At 37.4% G+C, this 23,779-nt stretch overlaps 1 protein-coding gene across 1 annotated transcript in view; it reads left to right on the top strand.

The window, feature by feature from the left end:
• Window positions 1–13,087: 13,087 nt before the first annotated feature.
• The window catches only part of MORN5 (MORN repeat containing 5), a 556,302-nt gene continuing 545,610 nt past the window's right edge, over window positions 13,088–23,779 (top strand). The window contains exon 1 of the mRNA XM_044058714.1: window positions 13,088–13,254. Coding sequence (XP_043914649.1) covers window positions 13,208–13,254 — 47 coding nt within the window. The 5' untranslated portion in view covers window positions 13,088–13,207. The remainder of the gene's footprint in view (window positions 13,255–23,779) is intronic.

The following is a 23,779-nucleotide window of genomic DNA, read 5'->3' as shown; positions in this document are numbered from 1 at the left end:
GGACACACTGTTCTACACCCTTAGTGATGCAAATGGTACATGGGTAGTGGTACTGTCATATGAGAGATTCATAAAGAAAAGAAAGTATCTGTCAGTATATGATCATGAATCAGTGAGTGAAATGAATAGCACATTAAGTTTTTAGCAGTAGGCGCCTTAAATTTCAGGCCACTGACAGCCAATATATCAAGGAAATGGGGAGAAGGGGAACAACCATACCACTACTCAGTGAAAGCTCAAACAGGACACTGTAGGAAAGCCCCCAGAAACAGCAGCGAACCCAAAACTATTTTAAGTAATGCAGAGTCTCAGACCAGTGATCTAAACTTGTATATGTACATATGTAGTACAGACAGCTGGTGACACTATAAAAGGATTAGACAGGATTAATCCTAAGTAGTGTACTACAATCCTTCACAATCATGGGAGTGTACAACAGCTATGACATGAGTAAGGGCTGTATGCAAATGTCAGATTGCATTCCAAGGAGCTTTAGAAGCAGCAGCACCCTCAGCATGGCAGGATTATATTATACAAAAGGCATATGAAAACGAAGGAGCAAGGCATGTTAGTCTTTGCTCAGTCCACAGTATGGTTGCATGTAGCTGTGGGGAGAGGATCATTAGACAACGTTAGACAACGTCCTCCCAACATGTGTGGATTTTAATATCTGAATTACAATAGTGGGGATGCAGTCACAGAAGACAATGCCAGTACTTCCATGTTTCATGAACTGATAAAACAGTAAGGTTGTTGCAGTGCTGTCATAAAGTGCATCACTTACCTATCATTCAGGCCAAGTGCCCTGCGACTCAACATTATTGTCATTCCATGGTGCAGCTTATTTCTGAATGGGACAGGCCACATTGGTTTGCTAGTGGACATCTACCTTACTGCAGAGCACTGGCAAGAGTGGCAGAGATTACACGTACAGTTGTGACAATAATGTGTGCTTTCCTTCTCAGTATGTGCAGGTATGTACAAATATAAACTACAACTTTTTTTTTTTTTTTTTTAACACAGATCAATATCCATACATAAAGTACAAAATTTAAACACACACACACATATATATATATATATATATATATATATATATATATATGTGTGTGTGTGTGTGCGCGCATCTAAAAATATACATTTATACACACAGATATGTATGCTTACCTTTGACCTCAGACAGTGTGTGTATGTGTGTGTGTGTGTGTGTGAGTGTGAGTGTAGTAAAAATACTTTTGGTACAATGGGTAGATAACTACAAATACGTACAGGTGGAACAAGCCATCATTTACCTGCAATTTGACAAAATCACAACAAGTCATCTACAAATTTCCCTAAACCTGTCACAGTTACACTAGTCATAAAAATAAACATTTCTGCAATTCACACACAAAGAAAAACAAAAGTAATATTATACACTGCACACATAATCCTTCCCTCAAAAACATGACTCACAACAAATTTCATTTCTAGTGGGTTGATGGATGCATGAAAAAACATTACTAAAAAGCATAAAATAACAAATTACAACTACTCAGCTGGAAAACATCACTGCAGACAAAACATGCTACCTAAACAAAACTAAACTAAACTAAATAAAAACAATGAAACAGTATAAAAACTAACAATTCCTAGCATATCCTTCTTCATTACATCAATTAAATGAACTATGAAAAAAATACCTCTGAACTAGAGTAGTTGTTGTTGTGTCTTTTGGCTTTTTCCCGGTTAGGGGTCGCCACAGCGGAACTCCGATCTGCTAATGATTGACAGTAGATTTTTACGTGCTGAGTTGCCAGCTCTGATACACAACCTTCAACGAAGGCACGCCCATTCACGCATGTCTCCACACAGAAGACACTCTAGCTGAGAATCGAACGGGACAACGTCTTACTGTGAGGAGAGAACGCTACCGCAGCACCACCACCACAGTGTAAAGTCATTTAGAGAGACAATTGAGTCATAAAAACCCACGTAAACTAAATGTCCTTTTCCGCATACATAGGTGATTAATAAAGCCCAATAAAATCTATAACAACTAAAAATGAATGAACTTGGGATAACATTCATCCCTTCCCTAAACCTATAGTACAAGATATACAATCACAAACATTTTGAGATCTTGCACAGATAAACACACACAAACATCTTGCTGCCAAACATCTTGCTGCCAAGATGCAAAAGAAAACAGAGGGAAGGTTTATTGTCAAACTCCATTTTCAGGCTTTTTCTTTTGTTATAAGATAATTCTTAAAATACAAGGTATGCTTCGGTTTAATTTCTCCAAATCTTTTGGGTTTCTACTACCACGATAGGAAGAGACCCCATTCCTGTGTCAAAGAATGATTAAAGTTCATGAAATTAGGAGTGGTTCAGTCTTTGATGTTAGCCAAAAGTGCTCTTCACAGCACCCACAATGTGCCCAGAACGGACTCCTGCAACTCAGAGAGTTACATGCATCGATAAGAGTATCTAAATGTGACTGTATATTCTTTTTTATTAGACCCATTGCTCCTACTATTATTTTAATTGTCTGAGTATCCTTCTTCCACATAGCCCTCATTTCTGCCTGCAAATCCTGGTATTTTATGACGTTGTCTCTCTCTCTCTCTCTCTCTCTCTGTACGCAAGACACTGTAAATCACTGGGTTGCAGCAAGTTCAATGATCAATGCCACTTTTTTCTTCTTTCCATGGACTACTATATCTGTTTTTCTCAACTCTATAGGTTCAACTATTGCTAACTAGTGATCCCATATGATATAAACTTCATCAATTTCTACACTGCTTTGTGGTTCATGTTTCCAGTGCTTTTCAGCTACTTCAGCATTGTAATGTTTGCATAAAATCCAATGCAACAGTCTTGCCACGTTATTATGCTTTACAGTATACAAGCCTTCTGTCATTAGTATGTCATGCTCAGCAACATAATGTTCAACCGTTTCCAATTCTGTTTTACAAGACTTGCATGTGCCTGTTTGTCCCACAAGTTCAATGGACGTTGTAAACCAATGTATACGTAGTCCACTATCCTGGGCCATCAATATTAACCTTTCATCTTTTGGTTTAAACTCACCTCCCCCCAAACTATTCCTGCAACACATCATGATCAGGATGAGGTTGTTCCAGTTTTCTGTAGCTGCAACTATACTTACATCTTTTTCACAATTCTTACCTTCTCATCTGACACTTTACCTTGTATTCTTTTTGCTTTTTGGGTACATTCAGCTGCTGCCTGATTTTTGGCTACTTCCGGTTTGATTTCCATTCTTGTTTGACACCAATATGCTTCTGCTAAACTAAGCAGGGAACTCATCTTAGACTTGTTCTCCTCATGTTTTAAAACTATCACTGTTTGGATCTTGTTAGTTCGGCAGATACTGTATGTATGCAGTCCTACGATTGAAGATCTATACATGTAATCAATTTCGAGGAGGCCTCAACTCTTTCAGAACAGGGAATATACAATCGTGCTATACACCAATTTTTATAAATCATTTGATAAGCATAAAGCATTTTCTGGTTTTCCTGTCCAAATGATCCAATACCTTTTGGGGTCAGACAATCACCCCAAAACTAAGTTAGAACAGGAAGAGCAAATTGGTTTATAGTTTGGATTTTGTTTCTAGATGTCAGGACTGTTTTCAGTATTAATTTTAGTCTTCTAAAATATTCCTTACTAAGTTTTGTTTGCATTTGTTGATCCTTCACCAATGCGCAAATATTTATACTCTCCCTCCTGCTCAACTTCCTTTAGATCACTTTCCTGTCCCAGACTGATATTTTATTGGTGCTGCAGCTTTCCTGCTTTAAAGTTTGCTTTTGTACATTTATTAAGGCAAAATGACATTCTTATATTATCGAAGGTTCTGACCACTTGCAGTTGTGCTTTCAAATCCTCATCTGATGAAATATACAATTTTACATCATTCACAAAAAGAAGATGAGAAATCTCTACACTGTTTTCTGGAAACCAAATCATAACCATGACCTAATCTGTTAAGTAGACTGCTTAATTAATTAGTTAAGGACAAGACAAAACAGCAGCAGTGACAAAGATTCACCCTGGAATAGCTCCCCTTTGAATTTTTATCCTTGGGATAATAATTTAACCTTTATCATAGCTTCGCTGCAAAGTGGCTTGCCAATGTTTCATGATCGCTGAATGTAATTGATCAATGCAGGGGTGTATCTTGTATATCTGTAAGCACTCTTTTATACATGAATGTACGATGCTCTCAAATGCTTTTTTTGTAGTCTATCCATGCTATACTTAAATTCCTCCACTTTTTAAAATTCTCCATGATGTCATTTAACAACAAATGATCACTTGTTCCATATCACTTTCTTTTATTACTTTTTTGTTCTAGTGCCATGATTGAGTCTCCTTCTAAAGGACTATAAACTCTGTCAGCATTAATTCCGGTATATAGTTTATACATCATAACAAGGTAAGTTATTGGTCTATAGTTTTTAGGATAGCTTGCATGTTCACTGTTAAGGAAGAGTATCACTTTTCCTGTTGTTAACCAGGTTGGTGTATGTTCGGGATGTGCATATAAGCAGTTCTTACTCAGGACTAAACCTTCTTTGGGGTGTGCATATAAGCAGTTCTTACTCAGGGCTAAATCTTTGTGTAATGATGTTAATACTGTTAGCCAAAAGTTAGGTACTGCATCTGGAGTTTTCCAGTTAAGAGCTTTTCTTAATTTTATTTCAATTTCTCTGTCCGTTACTTCATACCATCATATCTTGCACATTTGAACTTCTTACTGTTTCTTTAACTTCTTCTATCCATTCAGCATCTTTGTTATGTTCCACAACATCTTCACTGATATTTCTCCAAACTGCGTCTATTTCTTCTTCTTCTTTTTTTTTTTTTTTGTTGGTGTTTCTATTCATTTTGTTTCGTTTCTCAATTCTCTACAAAACTTTTTCGATCATCAATGAATTGCTTATTTTGTACTTTTCCTTTATCTTTATCTGCATTTCTTCTAAGAGTTTTCTGCCTGTGCTGATATCTTTAGTTTATTATTTGCAATAATATACAATAGATCTTGCTCTGTTCTAATACCACGCATGGTGTTATCTCAAAGGTACAGCTATGTTAGAGTTAGCACATATAAACTGTGATATGTGGAAGTGTAGAGGGCTTGCCTCTCTGCAAAAATGCTTGTAATGTGTAATAGTTGTAGAGAATCACATTTTTTTCCACCAGTTTTGCGACTTGCACTGGAGGTGGAGCAGGAGACATTTGAAGAAGAAATAGAGGCACAGGAAAGAAAAAACAAACATTTACTGTTATTAATTCTCCATGGAGTCCCCAGCTCTTGACACAAGCGCACGACTGATGTTGCAGTACCATGTGCAGTCTAATATGGATAACACTCCATACATGACGCCACACTCAAGCAAGACAAAAAATTAATACTTGGGGTAACTTTAATACAAATGCCACATATGACAAGGCAAACTGTGCCATACGCATCCTGAAACTGCACAACAAACTGGAAAAATTAACTCTTGGGTCACACAGGGTTATACAGTCCTTACAAGCTACTAATAAGATGATGTTGCACATCACAGAAGAGGCTCTATGTGCCAGCATTACAGGACAGGGAAGCATTCAAAAACTGCAGAAAACAGTAAATCAGAGCACAGTAATAGTGGAAAGGGAGGCACCTGCAGGAGGATATTCCTAGCCACATTATGCAACACATACAATGACACACTTGCTCATGTGTTCAGCTGGGGAGGACAAAGCAGTAAAAGTATCTGCGAGGCACTCCTAACCAGACTCTTGTACTCTTTATGAGGAGCTGGATAGAGTCAGCACAGGATGGTTTGACCACAGGCTTAAGTACAGTTCCACTTAGGAGACACAGTTCCACTTAGGAGACAAGTCTATCTCACTAATTCTCACTTAAATAGAAACTCACTTTAGGTCAGCACTGCGAACAAATAACTGTCCATGATCACAGAGTATCATTTAAGTTAAGTCTCAAAAATAACGTAAAAGGCACCAACAGTCACTCGAAACAAAAGTCCAAGGTGCCCAAGGAAGCAGGAAACAAGCACTTTTAAAAACACGATTTATTGCACGAAACCACAGCACATAGAAATCCCAATACACATCAACATTCCTGAAATCTTAGCCTATACGTTTTCATTTGGTTTACTTCATCAGATGTGGACTGGGAAAAAAAAGAAAAAAACTCCTTTTATACATGTTTCAGTAAAACTCTTAATTGATTAATTTAAAACCACTCCCCAATTAAATCAATATACACGCCTACAATGAACATTTAAAATTCAAAAAAACATTAAAAATAGTCTCATCCTGAATAAAAAAATAATCAAAAAAGCATGGATGTACATACTGTTACTCTATATGAAATTCATAAAAATGTATATTATATATACACACACACACACACATACACAATTCTTAAATCCATATAAAATTCATAAAAATATATAGAATTCTTAAATGTAACTAAAATTTTAAATTAACCAAATTAAGGGTTTTATTGAAACATGTATAAAAGTAGTTCTTCCTTTTTTTTCCAGCCTACATCTGATGAAGTACACCAAACGAAAACATATAGGCTGAGATTTTAGGAACATTAATGTGTATTGGGATTTCTACGTGCTGTGGTTTTGTGCAATAAATCGTGTTTTTAAAAGTGCTTGTTTCCTGCTTCCTTGGACATCTTGATCATTTATGTTGTATAACACAAGAGCTTACAATTTAACTGCATTAGCTTATCAAGGATGCCGAGGTGTAGAATGGTACTGAAGGCTTTGGGCAAGACCAGGTATGCCACATGGAACTTGTTCAAAAAATTCCACCATGTTCAAAAGATAATATCTGCCTTTAACAAACTCAAATTGATTCTGTCTCAGAGTCTGAAGACTGCTCAAGTCCTTAATGATGAGCTTTGAACAACAGGGAAACAGTTAAAACACCGGGGTAGCCAAATACTAGGGTAGCCCTGAAGTTAACAGGGCATCAGATGAACCCAGCCAGTAAGCTACAGCGATGGATCAATAAGTCAGCTGGTAGCACAAACTGCATATTTTGTTTTCCATAGTTTATGGGTGTTGAAACTTAAATACTAGCTACCATTGCTCACTTTCCATTCTAGTTTGAATACAAGTATGTTCCTTGTCAACGATCTAGGAAATGGACAATTTCCTCTTCAAACAGCTCCTCATCGGACACAGCCTCCAACTTCAATGCATAAGCTCTACTCAAAGACAAACCAAACATACTTCCTAATATTATTTCAGCAGGTAACAGCATCCACACAGCCTTTACTAATTAAATCCATTATTCCTTCTGCCAATAGAATATATGTAAATAACTGAAAAGCAAGCTCACCATCAGCTGCTGGTTCATCAGCACAATACCTTAAAACAGCAACTAATAACATTCTTGCATTGCTGTTGGCCAGGGTATGTCCTATTTCTCTGAAAAGAAAGATCATGCCATCATTCTCCAGAAAAATGTCAGATCAATAAATATAGCAAATTAGCTTACTGTCACCCCTATCTAAAATCCTAGAGAAGGCCATCTGCAAACAACCATTTCAATATTTTCTACAGGAACTCCTCCTCACCCCTACACAAAATGGCTTTCAGCCTGGGCATAGCAAAACCTCTGCACTAATTAGTTTTGTCAATACCATCAGTCTCACTAGGAGAGTGGAATACATGTTGCTTCTTTATTCATTGATTTACTAAAAGCTTTTGTCAAAGTACCCCACAGGAAACTCCTACCATTGCCCTCAAATGGACCATCACAAACTACCCTTTCATGGTTCTGTAGTTTGTGATGGTCCATTTGAGGGCATCACAAACTACCCTTTCATGGTTCTGTAGTTATTTTTCTTACAGATCTATCAATAAACCCTGAAAATAACATCCCCTTTTTACCATCTCCATGGGAATACCTCAAGGTTCCATGCTGGGACCTCTTCTCATTGACACTTTATTAATGACTTTCACACAGCCTCCATGCATGCCTCCTTAATCCAGTAAGGAACGGACTCCACTTTTATATGCACTGCCCAACATGTTACTCATTTTCAGCAAATTACACCAGAATTATTTACTTCTTCTAAATCATGCAATGCTTAACTACTACTAATCCCCTCTCCAAAAAAGGTACTCATTCTCTCTAAAGTCCCTTGAGTAGGACACCAACTTCAAAACAATGTCCCCTGATAGAACCATTAAAGACACAGTCCAACACACAAAATTACTGGAGTTGATAACACACAACCTTAACAACAAGCAAGCAAAAAGCCAGGATCATCATAAAGGGCAAAAAAGAAAACTCCCTATTGCTACTACCAAATCAACTCTGGCCTACAACATACCCAAGACCCTCACTGCTTAATTTCTCCCCAGTGCCAAATAATCTTCAAACCTTCCTCAAAACCACACTAATCCAATGCAACAAAAAAATTGCCAACTTTTCTGCCTCAAACTTATTGGACCCATTACTGTACTTCACAACCTCCAGTTGGCTAGAACATCCTCTATCTTACCTACACTCAACTACAGATTGCTCATAACAGTGTCTAACCACTCAAATGCACTCTATTGCACAGTTATTCTCTAAAAAGGATTCTGCAGTCAGAAATAAAAATCTTCTCATTATTCACAAGCTTCAGAATTCAGCAGGAAAAGTCATTCTCCAACAGTGTTACAAAAGTCTTGGAACTCAACACCTCCATCTTAAGGACAATGTAACATTACTACACTTTCAAAAATTTACTAAAATAATTTCTATCAAGACTCCTAGATTTAATCTTGCTTTACCGCAAGCTTAGCAATACCTTAAAATACAGTAGTAAAACGTAACAGCAATATGGTCACTTAATATGTAAATGACCAAATATCTAACCATGCATAATACAGTCACTTTTATATACAGCTGAAATATCCGCATCATAAACTTTACTCCACATTAACTGTAATGTTTGTATATAAACCCACATACTGTAAATATGCTATATACAGCCAAGCATTTCATCTATTTTTTCATACCAAACAGCGGCTGCATGTGTGTATGCACATATATTAATACACACATATGCACACACAATTTCACTTTACGCACCACTTATACTAGGCACTAAGTCTTTCTCTCTGCACTCATTTCTATACTATACTTTGACCAATTTCCTTGTCTCTTGCCATAACTGTACATACATATTCGTCTATGTATTTATACATACACACATTTTTATATATATATATATATATATATATATATATATATATAGAGAGAGAGAGAGAGAGCTAAAATGTACATACACTGACACGTGTCTGTGTGTGTGTGTGTATATATATATATATATATATATATATATATATATATATATATACACACATACACACACACACACAAACTCATACGCAATCTCTAAGTATTTACAGCCATTTGTTTGCTACTAAATCTATCAGCATTCCATGTCACTATCTACATTTGTCATTTTCTTAAAGTGGCTTACACATTGTTATTTGATTACTCTGCAATGTTATTTGATTACTCTGCAATGTTACTGTAAATTTTATAATGCCTGTTACTGTATTTTCCTGTATTTATATTCTCAATTTAATTCATACATTTCCAAATTTCCTATTTTTATTCATTATTTTTCTTTATTTTGGTGCTTTTCTCCATCTGCCTCTGCTGAAAAGGGACTTTTATCCAGTCAGACTTTCTCAATAAACATATGCCAATAAATAAGTTATGGAATATTTTATATTACAAGGCTACCTCTGAGCTGCTGTTTCTGCTTAGGCTAATCTACTCAGTTTTACAGCTGGAACTTCCTGTATAGTCTTGTCAGTTACTTCATGTCTATAATAAGTCTTTTGAATCACAAAACTCCCTTAACAAATGCCCAGCCTCTTCCTCAAATGTTTGCTGGTTAATATCATTCCTCAAAATACAGAATAGCTGGGAGGTATTTATTTTTGAATATTTTTATCACAAATTCAAAACCTGAAGAAAATGTGGTAGTTCTGATGACTTGCCCTGTAGAATCAAATATATTCTTCCAATGCAGAATTTGCTCAAATAAATGTCATGCTGTGAATTACCCAGATGTGCCTTCTCTCATCTGTATTTTGTACGCACATGCATGCACAGGAGTAAACTACACCACCACTGCAGTGCTTTCTCACATAAATATTTTCCAACAATAGTGAAGTTAAAGACATACTGTTAATCTGCCTTATCAGGGGTTAATAAGCACTCAGCCCTCATGAATTGGGTAACCAGCAAAAGTAGAACCATAGTTTCAGAAACAATGTAAGAATATTAGCTACATTAGGACTTATTCGACTGACAGTGAGAGATATGAAATACAGTTTTTAAGCACTGGCATTTCTTACAAAATGAGGAAAAAAAGGGAAAGTAGTAAATAGGACTCAAGCCCAGAGTATAATTAGGCACAAAACATCACAGATACTACAGCTACATGTCTGGCATAAACAGCATGCCTATATGAACCTAATCTGAACAGTGCCTGTAATTAAAATAGTGCTTCTGATGGTACTACACATCTGAAGTCAAACACAGCAATTTAAAGAACTCAAAAATTTAGATTACTCTCAATTTCTCCCTTTTCCTGCATGTTACAGTCCTTTAGTTTAGTAAGTGCATTGAGACTTTAACTGTACCTGTTTATACTCACTTATGCAAAGGTTGTACATATAATATAGATAAGAGCACTATTAAAATGTTTTTATACAGAATGAAAATGCCTTTTAAGGAGAGGACATAGGAATTATGTACACACAGTTGTCAAGGCAGATATACATCTGAAGTCAAACAACACAGCAATTTAAAGAACTCAAAAATTTAGATTACTCTCAATTTCTCCCTTTTCCTGCACGTTACAGTCCTTTAGTTTAGTAAGTGCATTGAGACTTTAACTGTACCTGTTTATACTCACTTATACAAAGGTTGTACATATAATATAGATAAGAGCACTATTAAAATGTTTTTATACAGAATGAAAATGCCTTTTAAGGAGAGGACATAGGAATTATGTACACACAGTTGTCAAGGCAGATATGGAATAACATGTTAAATTTATGTCTCCCTAATCCTGGATCTAATTCGGTTTCTTTCTGTTTTAGCGGGTGAGGCATTTAATGGAGTGTTGCCCTGTTCAGGGCGAGTTTATACACCCAATGTCCGAGTGCTGGTACAGGATTATTTTTTCCTCATGATCCTACATTAGATTAAGTAGGTAATCAGACAATGAATGAATGAACATTTCAGATATGTCAAAGATGTTAACTTCAGGGATGAAGATATTTAGAATCAAATTTTTAAATTTAAGGCACAAGGTCAGTATTGAAGTGAAACATACAGTTTGTGACAAATGTAATACTAAGCCTTTCTAAACAACAAAAAGCAAGCAGTTTTTCTGCTAAAGAACAGTGTCTTTAAGCCGTTCAGGTATAAGGAGTCTTCACAATGCCCACAGATTCAAATGGTTATATTAGTCCTGGAGAAGTCCATTAAAAAGTGAAAACTGACATTTCCTCATAAGGTGCTGAGCAGCTACACTCATTTAATTTATACCTAAACTACAGTCAAGAGGCTCATTGAACACAGATAGACAAGAGAGATACAAATAAATATAAATGTATTTATATAGAGCTGGGCTTGGCAGAATGGTTAAGGTCTTCATCTTGATTCTGACCTCAAATTATTGACTAGGCTTAAAACAGCCTTTCATGGTGGTTAACCAAGTAATCACCTATGAAGGTATTAGGGAATACCTGTCCCTAGTGGTGCTACATGAATAGATACAACTATGTGTTGTATGGTTATTGCGATGGCACCTTCCTGAGCTACACTGAAGATAACACACAACACTTCAACCCACTTCTGAACTTACTAAAATACAATCTGACACATTTCTGCTTTCCACTGTTTTGTTTTACTTATTGGGTAATGATGCATTAGCAACTTAGCAGTACTGTCACCATGGTAGTGAGGTATTTGCAGTTCTACACAGCTGCCACCCTTCTATATACACAAAGTTGGGCTCTGCTCTACTGTTTCTACAGGTTTGTGGAGCATTATAGTATTTTACATGCAAAAATTAGTTTTCTGCAACAATAAGACAAGAGTTAGACATTATGCTTTGAGATAAAATCCCAGAGCATTTGCATTTTTTATATCGCACTCACAGGGCATGACAGCATAATTATAGTCTTTTCTATCTTGCAAAAGCAAAAGTTATGATATTTTTAATATCTCTACAGTACCGGTACTACCAGAGCTCTCAACGTCTTAGCACAAAAAATCTGGACAAAGCTAAAAATAATGTGGGAATAAAGCACCAAAAATATGGATACAGTTTAAACACTGCTGTTATAAACTTAGAAAGTTGCTGAATATAATCTATTGTGCTACCGCGCATTTTCTGAATGGTATGAAGTCTGAAACTCATATACTTGTCATTTTGTGAATTCAGTCCTCACTGATTTACCACAAAAATCCAGAAAACCAAACATTTTATGAGGAACACGCCAAAAACAAACGAAAAAAATCTGGACAGTTGAGAGGGTACTACACACACTAAGGGCAAATGGTCACCAATAAAGACACGTCTTGCTCGCTCACCTCCTGTATATTCAATTCTTGCAAAGTCGGCAGCTCCACAGTGCCTGACATGATGACAACAATGCACCAAATGAACGTCTTTTATATTACAATTCCTACATAGAACAAGAACCACCTAACCTCCTTGAAGTCCCCTTTAGCTTAGACTGTTCTATGTAAGAACACTTGCCGACACCATAACCGGAAGTTAAAACATATAACAGAAGGTCAAGTTGCTACGCATGCGGGATAGGGGCATGGAACTATGTTGAGCAGTATGTGGGCTGTTTCACAAAAGCAGATTCAATCAAACTGCTCTATGAATCTATCTTAATATTGCGGTATTATTTTATGTAACATACATATCTGACCATTTACACCTATACAAAAAATTAATGTACCACACGGGGAATAGTTTGACTTCATCAATATTTTTTAGATGGCTTCTTGATAGCCGTTGCTATAGACGCTGTTGGTAACCGCTGCTCAGCGCAATGAGTGACACAGACGTAATTGTCGGATGCCGAATAGAATATTAGTTTAACTAACAGCATATTCTTCTAAAATGGAATACATAGGTAGCAGTTATGAAGGGGAGCACAAGAACAACAGGTACAGTTAGTCAAAATGCACTCACCAATCTAAATGACTATATTGTTTGCGTAGTTTTCAAACTTGACATGAAGACTTGGGAGCTAAGTTAAAAACTCAAGAGGTAACTGTCCAAAATTAGTGACTTGATTCGAATACTGATACTGCTTATTCGAACGCTTTCGCCGTTAGTTGTATCTTCAAAGTAAAATATAAGCAAATGTAACATATTCTTCCTAAGCTTTACCATTCACGAGGATTTAAGAAAGGAGCAAAGCCAAAATGACCTTGCAAACCGTTGCCACAAAATCAAAAACAGCTTATACGTGCGAGATATGTGAGTTTGTAGTGGCTACATTGCTGATGCCATGGTTATATCATAGTATGCGGAGCATTATTGTACCTTTCCTTCTGCCGCGCTTACACCATATCACATCAACTTCTCATCAAGCTTCAATTTTTGTTGCATGAAATTTGTTGACGGTTGTGATGTGCGCACCCACTGCGATCTAACCAGTGTAATATCAATTGCCGTTCTGTTGAGACAGGTGGTACCTGCAGTCTGTTTTGGAGCTGTCACGGATATATGAAACTTGATGATACTGTAAAAAAACAAATAATATAGCTCTCAACTGTCCAGATTTTCGCAGACTGTCCAGATTTTTGACTCGTATTTCTGGTCCGTTCCTCATAAAATTGTAGTTTTCTGACAAATCATTGAAATCAGAAAATAATGGCAGATATTTGATTTAAAGACTTCATAGCTAATGCAAAACCTGCTATTCTATTAGCTTTCTAAGTTTGTAGAAGCAATATTTAAAAAAGCGTCCCTATTTGAACCATTGCCCCCCCCCCATTATTTGTGGTTTTGTCCAGATTTCTTGCTCTAAGAGGTTGAGAGGTACACTACTTTAAAGTGACGAGCAACAGTAAAATAAAGTCAGAATACAAATATTTACATTTTTACCACTTGTGATCCAGACTTGCCCAGCCACAGAATATAGGGAGGATTGGCACATTGCTTCCTTTTTTAGGGCAAACATGACTTGGGCAGTTTTGTCTTGGGGGGGGGGGGGCAAAACATGAAACATGACAAATGTGATATTTTTTAATATTCCTCAAAACTTTAATATGATATAAAACAACAAAGGGGAGTTAAAGTCTTCAGTAAAGCTTCCCATTTTCACTACTTGTGATTTAGCTTAAAGTTACAAAAGTCGCGGCAAAACTTCCAAATGTTATATGATTAATTTATTGCAATCCAACAGTCCATTGCAATAAATTAATCATATAACATTTGGAAATTTTGCCGCGACTTTTGTAGCATTTTTTTGTGGATTATTGGTCGTTTGAGTGCTACTGACTATTCTTCACTGAGATTTATCTTAAAGTTACTAATCCAGTTTTTTTGACAATAGAATTAAGGCAGGTTTACCACCTTCCCTCTTTTCTTGGTGCGGTCCTAATTTGGGCAATTATGTTTAGCGGGGAAGAAATATGAAAATGGAAAAAGTCCTACTGTTTTACAGGAAAAAATATTTTTAGACATTTCTCAAAAGGTTGCAGACAATGGTAATTCTATAATTGAAAAAAACTTAATATATTAGACAATAAAGGGAAATAAAAAGTGTTGAGCAGTGTACCTTTATTTTTGTAATAAAGTGAAAATACATATTTTGTATTGGTTAGGGTATGGTTTGTCTTATAGAAAGTCATGTGTTAGGAAAACAATGTCTCACTTTAGGCATATGAAAAGATGGAAATATTGCAAATGTGATTAAAGTAAATGGCCAGAAAAGTAGTATTCGTCTTGGTTGCTGCAGGTTATTGGCATGCTATTTGCCTCAATTGCCCTAAACTTACATAATACAAGAAAAACTTTAGTCTTGTCCATGTAATATCAGAATCAATCCTCTTTATTTACTCAAAGGCACCCCTCCCCCCATTTCTATCTACAACTACCCTGATATCACATTCATGGGTACTCTCACTTTTTCTTCCCAAATCCAACTTTTGGCAAATGACATTATCTGAAAATCATCTCTCTGCACAGTTTATGGTACCTTCAACCACTCATCTAATCAGTTTAGCATCTAATCCCATCATACATATTAGGCCATGTAGTTATTTTATATACAGAACTGCTCTAAAGTGCCACACTGATTCCCATTTTGACTTCCCTTCATTTTCCTGGTTTAGATATACTCATGACATTTTATTCTTTCACTAATTTACAGAATTCTTATTTTGCATTATTTGTGCTATATTAGCAGACAGCTTTAATGGGAAAATACTCTTTGGCTTTACCAACACCTCCACAGTTAAGCTCCTCATCAACATTCCTTACTCCTGAAATACCAGCTATTGTCATAACCTTGCCCTTGTCACTTCCTATTGTTGTATAAATTTAAGCACAACTTTACATTCTGTGCACCTATCTGTAATGTTCTGTGTTTCAGTACATTAAACTGTAGGATTTAACATAGTAAAGAAAATGGTCATTCACTTAAAAGTGTTTTTTTCATATATTGATACAGTGTATATAAAATAATAAATAAAATAGCCTAAAACATGCCTGTTTGGCATCTACTTTTCTGAAGTAAAAGTCAATACCAAAGGGCTCTGACTGACTAAGTTTGCAGATGACTGCAAGCTAGGAGCAGTCATTAAATCCCCAAATGATTTAGCCAGCTTGCAGGAAGGTTTGTCTCAAATAAATAACTGGTGTCAAAATCGTGGTCTTAAAATTAATGCCAAAAATGCATTATTATGTCCTTTGAGAAGTCATCTACCCCAGAGAATCCCACTTTGACAATACACCCCTAAGAGTTGACCAAGGTGTTCAGGATTTGGGAACTTATTTGGGCAGTGACCTAATTTTTGATCAACATGTGTCTATTGTTTTAAGAAAGTCCTTCCATTTTGCACAGCTTATAATCAAAAGGATTGTGTCTAGATCTAGGGATGTCATTGTCCCCTTTATTCAGTCCTCATTAGACCACTTATTGACTATTATATCCCCTTTGGCACATATCTTTCCAGACATAAGCAACAACTGGAAAGCCCACAGAGATACCTACTAAAAGAAGACAAGGCCTGAACAACATGTCCTACATGGACTAACTCAGGGCTTTTCACTTTACATGGTATTCTACAGACTGCTAAGAGGTGACCTGTGTCTGGCATACAATGCATCCTCTGACCCATTACTGATGAATTTACTGCACATCAAGTCAAATGGCATCAGTAATACTCAGTCTAGGGATCTAAACCTCTTCCACAGCATCAACAGAATGGTTTGAAGGTACGAGAGCATGCCATATAATCAAATATTCATAATCCTGAATATGTTTAACACTGACAGACGTGAATAAAACTCATTTGATAACTTCTGCTGGTGTGAAGTCTGTGCAAAACTGTGCACAGTGGAATTGGGGAATTTACACTTTTCCCACTGAAGAGCGATCTCGGAGTTGGTATATATATAATTAGCAGGAAGAGGGGTGCAGCACCCGTCATGGATGTGCAGGGGGCTTGCCTCCCTCCTGCAAAAACATAAGTGTTTTGTTTTTTCATTGTTTTGGCTTTCGATTTTTCAGGATCAATTGTTAGCCGTTTGAGGTTTGCATACTTTGATGTTTAGAAGTACACAGGGAGGGACAGGTAAATTTTGCAGAGGATACCCCTGCTATGGAACAGACTCCCCATCCACAATAAAAGAAAGTTCTTCCCTGTCCATTTTCAAGCACAACTCAGATCTGTGGATGGGAAACAGAAAATTTACCCCAGGACTGCTACTTGTACAACTAATGGACAGATGCAGCTCCTAAATGCTTTATCCCATGCATGGGTTCCCTGAAATGATCTATGGTATGATCCCATTTATTCTTATTAGGGGTAATATATAATTTTAGACCATGATATAGGTAAGGCCAATCTATCCAAATGGGATAGGTTGTTTTGAGCCCAGAAAAGGGAAACTGGCTAGGGTTTAAGTGGCTCACAAGTATAGCTAGCCTAGTACTTAGCTGTGAACCTATGAACCTATAAAAGGTTATACCTGCTTATTAATCAGCACTCATTTACAAAGTGAAGAGACACCAAATTCAAAGATGTGCATTTCAGAATTTAGAAAACAGCTTGGAAAAGTAGCTTTCAAATCTAAAACGGGCGGCACAGTGGTGCAGCGGTTAACGTTGTCACCTCATAGCGAGAGGTTCTCCGGTTCGATTCTCGGCTGGGGTGCCTTCTGTGTGGAGTTTGCATGATCTCCCTGTGTTCGCGTGGGTTTTCTCCGGCTACTCCGGTTTCCTCCCACATTCCAAAGACATGCATCTGGAGCATTTCTCCCGGGGCCTCTGCTGAAAACAGGCTCTGTGGAACCTAATCGGACTTTCCCGGCCAACAAATGTTAAATAAATAAAAATAAAATGCAGTAGTTTGCTGATTATCATAATAGGCATAAGCTACATGACATAAAGGTATGTATATTTTTCATGGATCAGCAGTTTTTTAGTCAGAAATTTGTGGAAATTTGTCAGGAGATATTGGTACTTTAGTCTTGATGGTAGATTTCAGCAGTAGTTCAACAGGTAAATGTTCACTTGATATATGAATCCACTCTGCAGACACTTAGATAAGTATGAATATTCTGTTTCCAGAGTATATACTTTGTACCAGCAGCTGTTAGAGACTTGGTGTCTGTATTAATCTGTCCACAGCTGCATTGGACTGTGGCTGTAATAGGATAATTTCCACATGCTTAAATTCCATATAGTTTGTAAACCCATTAAACTGTTGTAGATTAAATGGAAGTCCATTATATGTTCTCACTGCTTTGGCAAACGTTGAAATAGTTTCTGTAAGAATAGTATAAGTACATTTGTTAAAATTACAGTGACAGATTCTACAAATGGGTATTTTATGTATCAGTTTACACTAACATAAGAGTATTCATCTGATGGTAAGTAGCATATAAATGTGAAGAGTTAACTCAGAAAAGTGTGAGGCGGGCTGCATAGCCACATTTGCCATTCAGTATTTCTGAGTGGAATATTGACTTGACATGCAAGACAGTTATGAAGCAATGCCTCAGTTTATTTATTTCAGGAAGCCACACTTGTTTTCTTTTTTCTCTTTACCCTGGTTTAATTCAAATGCAATATCTAATACTTTAACTTTGATGTTGGTATAAACAAACTAGGGTATAGTAAAGAGCTGTCCAAATGCCTCATTGCTGTCTGTCAATTTCTCCAACATATTTAGTGTCAACAGTTTGATAAAAGTAAATTAAATACACTGGAAAATAACTTGGTGTCCTAAATTAGCAACTAGGACTTTCCTAATATAAGATCTAATGTTGCAGTTTAAGATTTGAAATAACTCTAGGAATATTGAAATACATTGGTTGTTTCTGATGTGTCCAGACTCCCAAGTGCAAAAATGGTAGTGGGACAAGGATGAATTAAGATGTGAATCAAATGGTGACGTTAGTTGAATTGCACTTTAACCTATTTGCGTAGCATTCATCCACTGAAGCATAAGCGATTCTGTTGACTTCAATGGAAATCCACTGTTATGTCCAAATGTAAAGATTCTGAATGTTACACTTAGATGGTTTCAGGATGGCTTTTAGTAGTCATTATGCAAACAATAATTGTTGTTACATTAAAGTAGACTATTTTCAGTGGTATATGTCCTGGGTAATAGTATTTTGTTTGTCTACAGCATTTGTGGCTCTGTCTTGTTAAGTGAAACAACGTGAACTACATGATTTTGCCTCCTGTAGGTCCACTAAAATCATGCAGGCAGACTTTCTTTTCAAATAAAATTGCCATCAGGGAGAAGTGTTCAGTCATTCTTGCTGGTAGCAAATGTTATTAAAACAGATTTATATGATGTTGTGTTGTTTATGATGCACTAGATGTTCTGCCACAGTGCCTGACTGCTTGAAATATGAAACTAGCCTCCACTTAAACTTCCCTGAAGTAAGTGTGATGAGCAACAAAACTGGAATAGTCTTCACTATGTTTGCAGTTGTGAAGAGTACCTGTTCTGATAGGTCCATAGTTATATAACTGGCTAATGACCACTTCTCCTTTTTTTTTTTCCTTTTCAGAGGGTGGTCTGAAAGTGTAATAGGCATTGTAGCCTTGTACTGCTGGGGTGCTTTCTGCAGCCTTGAAACATGTCTCTGCAGCTGCACAGATGTCAGAATTCTCCAGGGTGAGGAGAGCTTCCAGGGAGTGCAATTTCTTGTTAAGATTCCTAGCTTTGAGCAGTAGTACCTTCAGCTTGGCATTAGAAGAATTAGTTACGTTGGAAGGTCTGTTGGTTTGGCACTACCTAAAAAAAGGCACTATGGGGGTGGCTAATGCCTTCGCCGGTATTTGAAAGTGTAGCAGTGACAGGTGCAGACCATCCCTGGCAAAGCAGCATGGTCTGTTAATCATGTCATCCCAGACTGACAAATACTGAATCCTCTTGGAATGACACCAGTAGCTAAGCCAATTATTGAAGTCAGTCATTTTCGTTTTGTATTGTGATATAATTCTTGGTGATGGTAGAATGTTGCTCAGTGCAAGGCTCATACTAGCTGTAGAACAGAGCATGTGTTGTAACTTTAAGAAGCATTTCCAAGTGTAGGCACGTGATATAAATAGTGAACATGTGCAGGCAGCAGTGCCATTTTGAGAGAACAGGCAGAGTGTTAACATGTATGAGTGTAGCAGTCAATCTGTTTATAAGTTCATACATAATGTACATAATTTCAAGCACATTCACTACAGTGTGTTGATATGGCAGAGGCATTTCGTAGACCCAGTCCACTTGTGTTTGATTATAATATTGTAGAGAACTGGAGAGTAGTTGAGCAGGAATATGATATTTTCATACACGCAGCTTTTTCCTGACAAAGATGCACATATGAGGGCATTTATTTTGCTTAACTTAGTGGGGTCAGACACCATTGAAAGAGAGCATTCATTTGTGTATGCACCAGCATTATATGCAGGAGAAGGGGAAAACCACCATACTGTTGTACCGGCTGAATCAAGAGAGGATCCTGAGTGCTTGAAATGTAAATTTAGAGAAATGTGCAACCCCCAGACAAATGTTACATTAGAGAGGCACCTATTTTATATACGAGACCAAAAGCCAGGTGAAACTTTTGCGGCTTATATGATTGACTTGAGAAATAAAGTTAAAATGTGCAGATTTGGTGATTTGAAAGACAAGTTAATAAAGGACAGGCTTGTGTGTGGTGTTAATAGTAATGCAGTGAGAAAGATTTTGCATTGTGACAGTGATTTAATGTTGAGCAAAGCTATAAAGATTTGTCAAATCCATGAGTGCACAGAAAGGCACACAAGTATGCTTGCATGTGATAAGAGCATGGTTTCAGCAGCCTCTAGAGTACACGTAGACAGCATGCAGCACATGGCTAACAGAAGCAGGCCTAAGCATATGGCAGCTGCAGCCCCTGCAGGTTTTCCAGGGAGGACCTGTAACTTTCTAGCAAGTTCCAAGTCTAGCCTAGCAAAACGGACATGGTCAGTGCGGTATAAGGGTGAGTCAGCAAAACCCAAGTCAAGTCTTATTGTGGTGCCAATCATGAGTCTAAAAGAGAGAAGTGCTTAGCAGTTGGTCAGCAATGCCACAAGTGTAAAAAAATGGAACCACTTTCAAAAGTTTTGTAAATCAAGCAAACCTCATCCAATGTCACTCAAAAAAGTAAGTTGACTATGTAGAAAGTTGCAACCCTACTTTCTATGTAGATGGTGTATCAGTGGTCAGTGAAAAGATTAATGCAATAGATTTATTGGCAAAGAACGGCGTGTTTTGTACTGTCTTGATCAGTGGGTAAACCCATGGTGCTTAAAGTAGACACTGTTTCAAAGGTAATATAATGGCTGCAGAAACATTTGCTAGAGTGAGAGCTGGTTTGTTTGTTTGTGTCTTTCGGCTTTTCCCAGTTAGGGGTCACCACAGCGGAACTCCGGTCCGCTAATGATTGGCAGTAGAGATTTTACGTGCTGGCTTGCCGGGCCTAATGCACAACCTTCAACAAAGGAACGCCTGTTCACGCATGTCGCCACACGGAAGACGCTCTAACTGAGAATCGAACGGGCAATGTCTAACTGTGAGGCGACAACGCTACCGCAGCACCACCACCGCAGGTTCTAGAGTGAGAACCGGTGAGCAACTTAATTTGGCTAATTTTGCAAAGCGTGTTTGTTATAGAGGTGAAGAGATTCAAACCGAAGGCTCAGTAGTGCTTTCATGCTATTTGGCTGGGAGTATTTACAGCTTGCAATTTTATGTAGTCAGAAGACCTGTACAGTCTGCTTTCTTTTACCAAGGAAGTCCATCATATAAGCACATATCTCAGTTCCAGCTTCACTGATGCTATTTTCTCAGAGTATGCTGATGTTTTCAATGACAAGCCAGGCAAACTTCCAGTTGTATACTCCATGAAAGTAGACCCAGAGGTCAGTCCAGTGGCTAGACCAGTGAGAAGAGTTCCAATAGCTCTGCATGACAACGTCAAGGTCCAGTTAGATAAGATGGCGCAACAAGGTGTGATTTGTCCAGTCACAAAACCAACTGAGTGAGTGCCTTCCATGGTAGTTGCTCATAAAAAATGCTCAGATGAAATCAGAATATGCATTGACTCAAGAGACTTGAACAAGGCATTAAAGAGACCTCATCATCCTATACATACAGTCGAGGAGGTTGCCACTGTTTTTTTCTGTCTTGGATGCAAAGACTTCATTTTGGCAAGTAATGCTTGATAGCAAATTTTCATTACTGACTATATTCAGCACACCATTTGGTAGATACAGATTTCTCAGAATGCCATTTGGAATAAATTCTGCCAGTGAAGTCTTTCAGAGTGCAATGGAGCAAATGTTTTTGTGTTATCCGTGTGCTACAATAGTGGATTATTTACTGGTTGAAGGTAATGGAGATGTAGAGCATGGCAGAAACCTCAGGAAAGTTCTGGATAGAGCATGTGAAGTGAACTTGAAGCTCAATTCTATGAAATGTAAATTCAGGCTACCAGAAGTTACTTATGTAGGTCATTTATTTACCAGTACAGGCTTATGACCAGACCCTTCCAAACAGGCAGCCATTCTTGAGATGCCAGCATAAGACAGTGTCCAAATCTTACAGCGTTTCCTTGGTATGGTTAACTATTTGGGCAAATGTATTCCTGACATTAATGAGTTATCCATGCCTTTAAGAGAGGTTACACACAAAAATGGTGCCAGGTCATGGGTGGAACAATACCAGAGAGCATTTGATAACCTCAAACAGCAAATTGCCAACCCGCCTACGTTGAGATACTATGATGTCTATAAACCAGTACTTTACTGTGGTGCTTCAAAGTTCGGACTTGGTGCAGTTATTCTTCAAGAAGGCATACCAGTTGCCTATGTATCTAGAACTCTTACCCAAACTAAAATGCATTGTGAGGAAGTTCATTAATAAATGGGGTGAAAGCGCTCAACTTTACTCTGGCTCCAGTCTGGTTTGGGAAATGCACTGTGCTCAAACTGAGAAGGAACTTTTGGCAATTGTGTTCGCATGTTCGAAGTTCCATGATTATATTTATGGCTGAGCTATCCAAGTTGAAACTGATCATCAACCTCTAGTCACTATTTTAAAGAAGCCTATGCATACTGCTCCAGCAAGACTACAAAGAATGATGCTCAGATTACAAAAATACAACTTCAAGATGGTCTATGCAAAAGGCAGACTTCTTTATCTGGCTGATACATTATCGACCAGAAATACCACAGAACTGCTTGATGCAGAGCATTTTGACTTTGATGTCATAGAAGTGCATAGTTTTTCTACCACAAGACCTGATGAGCTGAGAGATCATACAAAGACTGATGCAGTTTTGCAGAAGCTCAACCACTTCATAAATGTTGGCTGGCCTTCAAAACAATCTTGTGTACCGCCAGAAGTACAACCTTATTTTCCATACAGAGATGAGATGCTGATGGAAGATGGTATTATTTTCAAAGCTCCTGAAGTTATTGTTCCTACTTCCTTACAACATGAATGCACTCAGATTTTGCATCGTGGCCACCTAGTTTCTGAAGCTACCAAAAGAAGGGCGAGAGGACTAGTATTTTGGCCTTCTGTGTTAAAGGACATTGATAAAGTGCTTTCATCTTGTTCAGTATGCAATAGCACTGAACCGCATTTGCAAAAAGAACCACTTCAGCTAAGCCAGATTCCTGAACTACCTTGGCAAACAGTAGCCACTGACATATTTGTGTGGCACAATCAGTATTACTTAGTGTTTGTAGGCTCTTATTTGAACTGGTTTGAAATAGATTTGCTAGCTAACCTAACGTCCAGTGCTGTTATTACTAAGTTGAAATGTCATTTCTCAGTCCATGGTAGTCCACACAAAGTTATTTCTGACAACGGTACCCAGTTTACAAGTCAATTGTTTCAAAATTTGCAAAAGAGTGGGACTTTATCCATGTTACTAGTAGTATGGAGTACCCACAAGCAAACAGCCTTGCTG

The sequence above is a fragment of the Protopterus annectens genome, chromosome 16.part0 (genome assembly GCF_019279795.1).
Source record: "Protopterus annectens isolate FY-2018-M chromosome 16.part0, PAN1.0, whole genome shotgun sequence".
NCBI classification, from domain to species: domain Eukaryota; kingdom Metazoa; phylum Chordata; order Ceratodontiformes; family Protopteridae; genus Protopterus; species Protopterus annectens.
This window is presented reverse-complemented; position numbering and strand designations above follow the sequence as displayed.